The sequence below is a fragment of the Chenopodium album genome, chromosome 15 (assembly GCF_948465745.1).
Source record: "Chenopodium album chromosome 15, dcCheAlbu1.1, whole genome shotgun sequence".
NCBI classification, from domain to species: Eukaryota; Viridiplantae; Streptophyta; class Magnoliopsida; order Caryophyllales; family Amaranthaceae; genus Chenopodium; species Chenopodium album.
The window spans coordinates 49,255,958-49,263,704 of record NC_137848.1 but is presented as its reverse complement, the minus strand read 5'-3'; the positions used below and the strand labels follow the sequence as shown (position 1 = coordinate 49,263,704).

The following is a 7,747-nucleotide window of genomic DNA, read 5'->3' as shown; positions in this document are numbered from 1 at the left end:
AGATGCTAAGATATTTGTCCTAGGTCGAATTAACTTACAAACGAATTCACTAATGGTAGCTAGTGGGGTTGCTTACACTATGTGTGGGTTAGATGCATCTGCACTAATTTTCCCACCTCTCCACTAAGCTTGGAGCTATAAGAGGTTCTGGTGATGAGCATCAAACTCATGAACCAAGAATGTCAGGATATGAGAGGCTGAGAATGGAAACAATTAGAAAAAATATGACAAGAATGGAAGAATTAGGTTTGAAGGAACATGCTAAGTCACTGATGGCGCAAGTTCAAAATAATAGAGGCAATCAAAGTAAGAATAAAAAGAAAAAGGTTTCGGGAGACGATGAGCTCTATAGGCCTAACCAAGATATGGAGCATGAGCTTGATTCCACCGATGAAGAGTTACCCATTCCACAGTCTAAAAGTAAAGACAAGTCCAATGCTATTCAATGGAAGGTAGTTTTTGTACATTTATAATTAAGCATGTCTCTATTCTTTACACATGTAATTCTGTATGCATCAAGATGACGTGTTGTGCTGCTATATATATGTCATATGTGGGTTTAAAATTTAAAATATAGGTTTTAAATTGAGAATGGAACTCTATTATCTCATGCAAGTATATATGCAACTAGGAATAGATGTTTGAATGTTCTGATTTGCCATCAACTAAAATTTGTCCAGTTCTCTACAGATTTAGAAAGTAGTAAGAAAAATGTCTTGGTGTGCTGCTGTTGCTTTATAATGTTGTTGTTGCCTATTGCTTTGCGGCTGTTGAAACTTTAATTCTACTGCTCTATTGTCATGAGTTGTTGCCCCCTTGCCTTGCTGACTGTACACTTGTTCTGCAATCTACTGCCAAATACTTCTCTAGAACTTAACACAAATTCTTCTGCGCTGTAAGCAGTTAAACTACAAGTTTCAATTTAGATTGAATGATTCATGATTGATCTGTATTGTAATAATGTAATGTATGTTTTTTATTGTGATGTTCTGATTTTGATTACATTCATTAGTGATTACCTTAATCCCAAATAAACTTGGATGGTTTGTCATGTCATTTGCAAAAGTGTGAAATTGTGTAAGCATTGTGCTAATAGCCTAGTCTTTGTCTGTCTTGATGCACATATACATTTTCTGTGAGACTCAACAGTGGCACACTCTTAAACTAACTCAATAGAAAGCACATACAAAACAAGAATAATCAGCAAGAACAAAGATTCGATAGCCAATGGATTGAAATATATTGATAGTTCAGTAACTTTAGGTTACTACTGCCAAAGTATCTTTAGGATACAAAGCTCCAAATATCCAATACAATAGTCTTCTCACAGAATTCTTGACAATGCAAAAACATTCTTATATATACAAGGCTTTTGTCCAACACAAAAGAGGCCGCCTTAATTCATTTTGTTTATCTCTATCTACTCTGATATGCTGCTCCAAGTTTTCTACTCCACTAGTGAGTGTTGTTCCCCCTTCCTGCAGAGTCACCTCTTCCCCTAGCCTTTGTCCTTCAACAATTAATTAAATTTGTTCCCTTGTGCTGCTGTGGTTTTCCTCTTCTCTGATATTGCAATAGAGGTTTGGGCTTGAGGTTTGGTGGCCCGTCAGTTTGGTGATATTTTCCTTGTATGCTCATATACCTAAAGATCAGCTCAAATTTGACCTCTTATGTCAATATGGTGTCTGAAACAGTAAAGAACACAATTCTCAAGGCTACTTGAAGCACATGCTTAGTTAGACATTAATGCTTAATTGCTTATAAATGCCCTTATGAATGTGTGGTCTATGATCAATTAATTGCTTATCAATTTAACAAGAGTTATGAAGTGTGAAACTTTTTTTGTATAATGTTTGTACATACATATATTAGAGTATTGTATGTCTTTCTTTTTTCCATGTTTGTACCCAATTTCAGATTCGTAAAATGAAGGCTCTGACTCGAAAAGCAGTGATGGGAAAACGTTGGCGAAATGTTGATTTGGCTTCTTCACATGGTGGCTCATCTACCCCTAATCATACATTACATCAGCATTATTCAACCACAAGAGAACTAGTTGAAATGCTCGGATTAGAAGTTGAACACTTAAATCATGACAAGAATGATAAAGAAAATGGCAAGCTATCGTTTATATTTGTAATTAAAATTCTTTACCTACATGCTTGATAAGCCATTTTTTTAACATTTGAATTTCTTTGCTCATGTTAGCTGAAAAGGATAAGCCTAGAAGAGGCCCCACTATGTGCTACAAAGTCCATGGACGCATCGAAGAAGAACGCTTGGAAATTACCTTGAATGAGCATGGACAACTTGTTGGTCCGGATGACAGTACATGCAATGAGTTCATTAGCTTCTTAGGAACAATAGCTCGAAAAGCAAATATCCTACCACTGACTGTCAAGAATTGGCCCATACTAAGGAACGAGAAGAAAGAAGAACTTTGGGATTATGTCTTGGTGAGTTACTTATTCAATTAAATAAATATGGTAGAAATGTTTTATAATGGCTTAACTTGTCCTATATGGTTTCTGCTATCATGTCAGAGTGTCATGTTAAACTTTCTTTATTGGAATATGTTATGTAAAAAAAATGAACCCCAACTGTCATTATTGTTGTCGATCTGCCTACATGGTGTTCTGCTTGGCTGCCTTCTACTTTTTAAGATCAGTGACTTGTTTTGTAAGTGCTAGAATAGGTTCTAGACTTTCAGTGAGTTGTTTTCTTATGTTCTTGATTTGTGATTAAGATTAATTAATTGGCAGTGAGTTGTTTGAGTTGTTTAACAGTGCCAATATGATCACTTTAGTATAACTTTTTTTTGTATTGTTGTGGAAACATTTTATTGTCCCAATTGAGGGAAAAAAATGGGTCTTGCAAACCATTGGTGCTGCTTGGAGAAGGTACAAATGTTATTTAAAAAGAGTACACTTTCATAAATATGACAATGATAAAACAAGGATGATCAAACGACCAAAACTAGTCCCAAAAAATATGTTCCAAGACTTGTTAAAGATTTGGAATGATGTCAAATATGAGGTATTACATTTATATAAGTCTCTTATATTTCCCTGCCTTTATAGCAAATGTATATTTCTTGTCTTAAGAAAAATGTTATTCATTAGTTCACCGTCTTAATTTGTCAGGAACGATGTATGCAAAATAAAGCGAATCGGTTAGTTGGAAAGGAAAAGAACATTATGCATACTTCAGGACCAAAGAGTTTTGCTAGGGTTCGATTTAAGTGGGTGAGTTTGTTTGTTTGCTTGTTTACATTTCTCATCACATTTATTATTGGTTTTATTTCTGCATTAAAATGATTGACACTCATTACTCTTGTATAGAAAAAGGATAATAAAACAACAAAAAAATCCTAGTTTAGCTCAAATGTTCATAGCAATATGCAAGGAGAAGCTAACAAAGCGAAAGCCTGGTGACCTAAGGGACAAATTGATGGTAAGATTCATTGTCATTTCATGTTAATTTTTTTGCATTTAATTTTGTCAATATTAATTTTTGTCCTTTATCTTTTAAAATATAGACTGAACTTGAGAAATTAGATTCAGAGGAGGAGGTTGAAAGTGTGATTTCAACTATTATTGGTTCTGATAACAAGAAAAAGTCTCGATTAAATTTTCATGGAAGAGGTGTTTCATCAACTTAATTAAAGCAGAAGGCCTTGATGAAGTAAGCTGAAGAGAAGCATGCTCAGGAGGTTCAAGCTCTACAAAAAGATTTTGAGGACAAAAGGCAACAAATGTCTTTTGATTTAAGTATGCTTGGCTCTTTATTTCTTGATAATCAATCTGAGAAGGATGGTGGTAGTACAACAGAAATGCTTCGATTTCAATCTTCGGCTTCTACATCGAAGGTTTGATTTCTATATACGTAAAGTATAGATAGAAAAGTGGCCAAGGCTTTCAACTTTTTTCTCTCTTTTTTTTTTTTTTTTTTTTTTTTGTGTATTTGAGCGATACTAAGTTGAAATATTTATCTATTTTATTTTATTTTTTGTACAGGGAGATGAACAAGAAGAAGATGAAGAAGGCTGCGAGTAAGAAGAAGAAGAATATGACTTTATGGCTCAATTTGAAGTTGCTTTAACTTTTTATTATTTCTTCTATTTTTTAGTTAGACTAATATTATGGCCTACAACATTCTATTAAACAATAGATTATTTAGATAGGTTTGATGTTGAAAACAAGTTGATATTGTTTTGGTTGTACTTTTTTACTAATTAATTTTATAAGTTTGGGATTATGTAGTCAAATTCTTATTACATGTTTTAATGTTCAACATTTTTCTAATATAACAAATTCAAAATAGTACGACACATTCTCACTCCTTTAATATATAATATAGTAATATATTGCAATAGAAAACAAAAATAGCCGATTCATTGTAGTCATTTAATTTATATATAACAGTTTTCTAAATGTTGTTTTTACAATATTTGGCAACACTTTTGTATTATTACTAGCAAATACAACATGTGAAAAGATTGTTTTATATTATGACAAAAGGTAATAATTTTGAATCGTCTCCTAAGGTGGCAACAATTTTCATTTGTTGTCTTTGTAAAGATGTTGCCTTAGGTATTATTTTACCTTGGCTTTTAAAATTGTTGCCTTTGTAAGAAAATGCGTTGCCTTATGAATAGACAACGGGGGCATAAACTACGCCTCATATGTGTTGCCTTAGATACAAGGCAACACTTTTTTAATATTAGGGAATGGTTTTTCATTGTTACCTTAGCTTCATTTTGTTGTAGTGTGTGTTTAGCAAAGTAAATAACACTATTACTACTACTGTCAAATCCAGTATTGACTTGTTTCATTCTAGGCTAGGGCATATTTCTTTGAGTCATTTAAGACATATATCAGTTCCATCTATAGGTAATTTCAATAACACTTTTGATTTTAGTTGTGAATCTTGTGTGCTTGGCAAACATCATAAAATGCCATTTCAATCTTCTTGCTCTTATGCTTTGGCTCTTTTTGAGTTGGTGCATGTTAATATGTTGGACAAATATAGGAGACCTTTCTTGTCTAGGGCATGTTATTTTCTGACTATTTTAGATGATCACACAAGGGTGACTTGGACTCACTTACTTTCTTCTAAGACACAAGTGTTTCCTATTTTAGCTTCTTTTTTGAAGTATGTTTCTACACAGTTTAATCTCAAAGTGAAGGTCATTAGAAGTGATAATGGGACTGAGATTATTCAAGAAGCTAGTTCTGTTTTGTTTGCTGATTCTGGTATTGTACACCAAAGGAGTATCCTAGGAAATCCTCAGCAAAATGGTAGAGTGGAGAGAAAGCATATACATTTGTTAGAAATTGCTTGAACCTTAAAGGATACATGTTGGGCTACCATATAAGTTTTGGGGTACGGTGATTGCCTGTTATCTGCAACATACTTGATAAACACGATACCTAGTTCTGTTTTATAGTGGAAAACACCTTATGAGGTTCTTATAGGAAGGTTACTAGATTACAGTTCATTGAGGGTGTTTGGTTGTCTAGCTTATCTTGCTCTGAAGACAAATAACAAATTTGCTCCAAGATCTTCCAAGTGTGTTTTCATTGGTTATCTATATGGTCAGAAAGGGTATAAACTTTATGATTTGTCTTCTCATAAGGTGATCCTAAGTAGAGATGTTCATTTTGTTGAACATGTTTTTCCATTCAAGGAATCAACATGTTCTGATGAGATTTTATGTCTTGTTCCCTGTCCTTCACCTTCTCTGGTAAATCTAGCTCTTAATTCTTCTGTTCCTTTCTTTTATCCTCATAATAATTCTTCCTTTTCTTCTGATAATTCTTCTCACAGTTCAGGTTCTTCTTCTTCTCTTAATGTTCCCATTTCAAATTCTGAACTAACTCATTCTTCTTCTCCTATTAATACTTCTGATAATTCATCTTTTACTAGCAATGATGCTAATTTGCATCACAACAATGTTGCTCAGGATGTAATTCTTATGGTTAGGACCTCTTCTAGGCCAGTTCAACTCCCTGCAAAATTTAAAGATTTTGTCATGGCTCAACCTACTTATAAAACCATATTTGATTCAGATTCAATTTCCTCTTCTTTCAATGTCTTTTCTGAACCATCCCTTGGTCATATGTCTAAATTAAATCTACATAGTCTGTCCTTGGTTCTTTCTCTCATGAATTTCCTCTTATAATCAAGCTAAGCATCATCCTGAATGGGTAGAGGCCATGAACAAAGTGTTGTAGGCCTTGGAATTGAATGATACATGGACTTTGACACCAGGGCAATATGGTGTTAGTGGGTTTACAAAACTAAGTTTTAACCCAATGGTGAAGTTGAAAGATGTAAGGGAAAAGTGGTGGCAAGAGGTGATAAACAAATCTCTGGAAAAGATTATAAGCATACCTTTAGTCCAGTGGAAAAGTTGACCACAGTAAGGGTGATTTTAGCTCTTGCAGCTGTGAAAAGGTTGGATATTCAGTAACTGGATATAAACAATGCTTTCTTGCATGGTTTTCTTAAAGAAGAGGTTTATATGATACCACCTTCAAGATACACTAAGGCAAAGCCCGGTGAAGTTTGCAAATTGAAAAGATCGATTTATGGTCTAAAGTAGGGTTCTAGGTGTTGGAATCAGGAGTTGACCAAGTTTCTGATTGGTTGGGGTTTTGTTCAATCAAAGAAGAACTATTCCATGTTTACTTTATCAAGAGATCATTCCTTCACAGTACTTGTGGCTTATGTGGATGATCTGTTACTCACTGGAGATTATCCAAGTGTTATCTCTTATCTGAAGACATCATTGCATTTAGCTTTTACAATCAAGGATTTAGGATGCTTGAAGTATTTCCTTGGCATTGAGGTTTTAAGATCTGATTTTGGTATTCTATTAAATCAGAGAAAATATATTTTGGATCTTCTTAAAGATCAAAATATGATGAATTCCAAGACAACTTCCTTTCCTTTTCCCAAAGGTTTCAAGTTAAGAAATTTTGAAGGGGATTTGCTGACAGATCATGAAGTGTACAGACGGTTGATTAGCATGTTATTGTATTTGAATATGACAAGGCCAAATATTTCCTATGTGGTTCAATAACTAAGTCGATTTTTGGCTTCTCCTAGAGTTCCACATTTCAATGCAGTTCATCATGTTCTAAGGTACTTAAAGGGTACAGTGAACTTGGGGTTGTTGTATCCTGCCAATTCTGCCCTTTTGTTAACTGCATACAGTGATGTAGACTAGGGAGTGTAGACACCTGATTGTGTCTCCCCAAAAACCAAACCCGATGATGAATATATTTCACGTCATTGATTATCGAACAAGGTGAAATGTGAAAAGTCTTGTGATGCGGTCGTTATAATAAAAACACTTCTTTCTGTTTTTTAAAATATTTCTTTTTGTACTCTATTTATAGAAAATGTCCAGTCCAGTTTAGTTTGGTTCATGATAAGAGTCCAATAATGGTGTAGTTGGATGGGGCTTAAAAAGAGCTTTTTAACGATATATTATAAGCCCAATTCCGATGAATAATGCAGAAGTTATGGCCAAAACTAAATTGGGCCCGAAATGAGTTTTATATACGGCCCAATGATCAAGTGGAGGGCCCATTAATTATTATTCCTTAAATCATTAGGAATTACTTTAATCTTCTAGAATAATCTAGAAGGTTATTTTAAATTCTAGTTGAATTAGGATTAAAAATTATATTTTTTAGAAAATAAAGAATTTTATTTGGAATAAAACAAGTGTTTTAAA

The 7,747-nt window shown here is 33.7% G+C and overlaps 2 protein-coding genes across 2 annotated transcripts; both read left to right on the top strand.

The window, feature by feature from the left end:
- On the top strand, positions 1–3,245 carry LOC145582439 (uncharacterized). Its single transcript, XM_081639440.1, has 3 exons — positions 1–452; positions 1,918–2,456; positions 3,144–3,245. Exons 1-2 carry the CDS (start codon positions 180–182, stop codon positions 2,164–2,166), a joined length of 522 nt encoding a protein of 173 aa, XP_081495566.1. The 5' UTR covers positions 1–179; the 3' UTR covers positions 2,167–2,456; positions 3,144–3,245.
- Positions 3,246–3,754: 509 nt separating this feature from the next.
- LOC145581353 (uncharacterized) lies at positions 3,755–7,234 on the top strand. Its single transcript, XM_081638374.1, has 5 exons — positions 3,755–3,868; positions 5,171–5,260; positions 5,450–6,154; positions 6,629–7,014; positions 7,114–7,234. Exons 1-5 carry the CDS (start codon positions 3,755–3,757, stop codon positions 7,232–7,234), a joined length of 1,416 nt encoding a protein of 471 aa, XP_081494500.1.
- The last annotated feature ends 513 nt before the right edge of the window (positions 7,235–7,747 follow it).

What these genes read in the sequence shown, in the direction of transcription:
- LOC145582439 (XM_081639440.1), top strand. Translation starts at nt 180, where the DNA reads ATGTCAGGATATGAGAGGCTGAGAATGGAAACAATTAGAAAAAATATG. An exon ending in CCAATGCTATTCAATGGAAG is followed by an intron (nt 453 to 1,917) that starts GTAGTTTTTGTA and finishes ACCCAATTTCAG; the next exon opens with ATTCGTAAAATGAAGGCTCT.
- LOC145581353 (XM_081638374.1), top strand. Translation starts at nt 3,755, where the DNA reads ATGTCTTTTGATTTAAGTATGCTTGGCTCTTTATTTCTTGATAATCAA. An exon ending in ATCTACATAGTCTGTCCTTG is followed by an intron (nt 6,155 to 6,628) that starts GTTCTTTCTCTC and finishes TGTTGGAATCAG; the next exon opens with GAGTTGACCAAGTTTCTGAT. An exon ending in TTGCTGACAGATCATGAAGT is followed by an intron (nt 7,015 to 7,113) that starts GTACAGACGGTT and finishes GGCTTCTCCTAG; the next exon opens with AGTTCCACATTTCAATGCAG.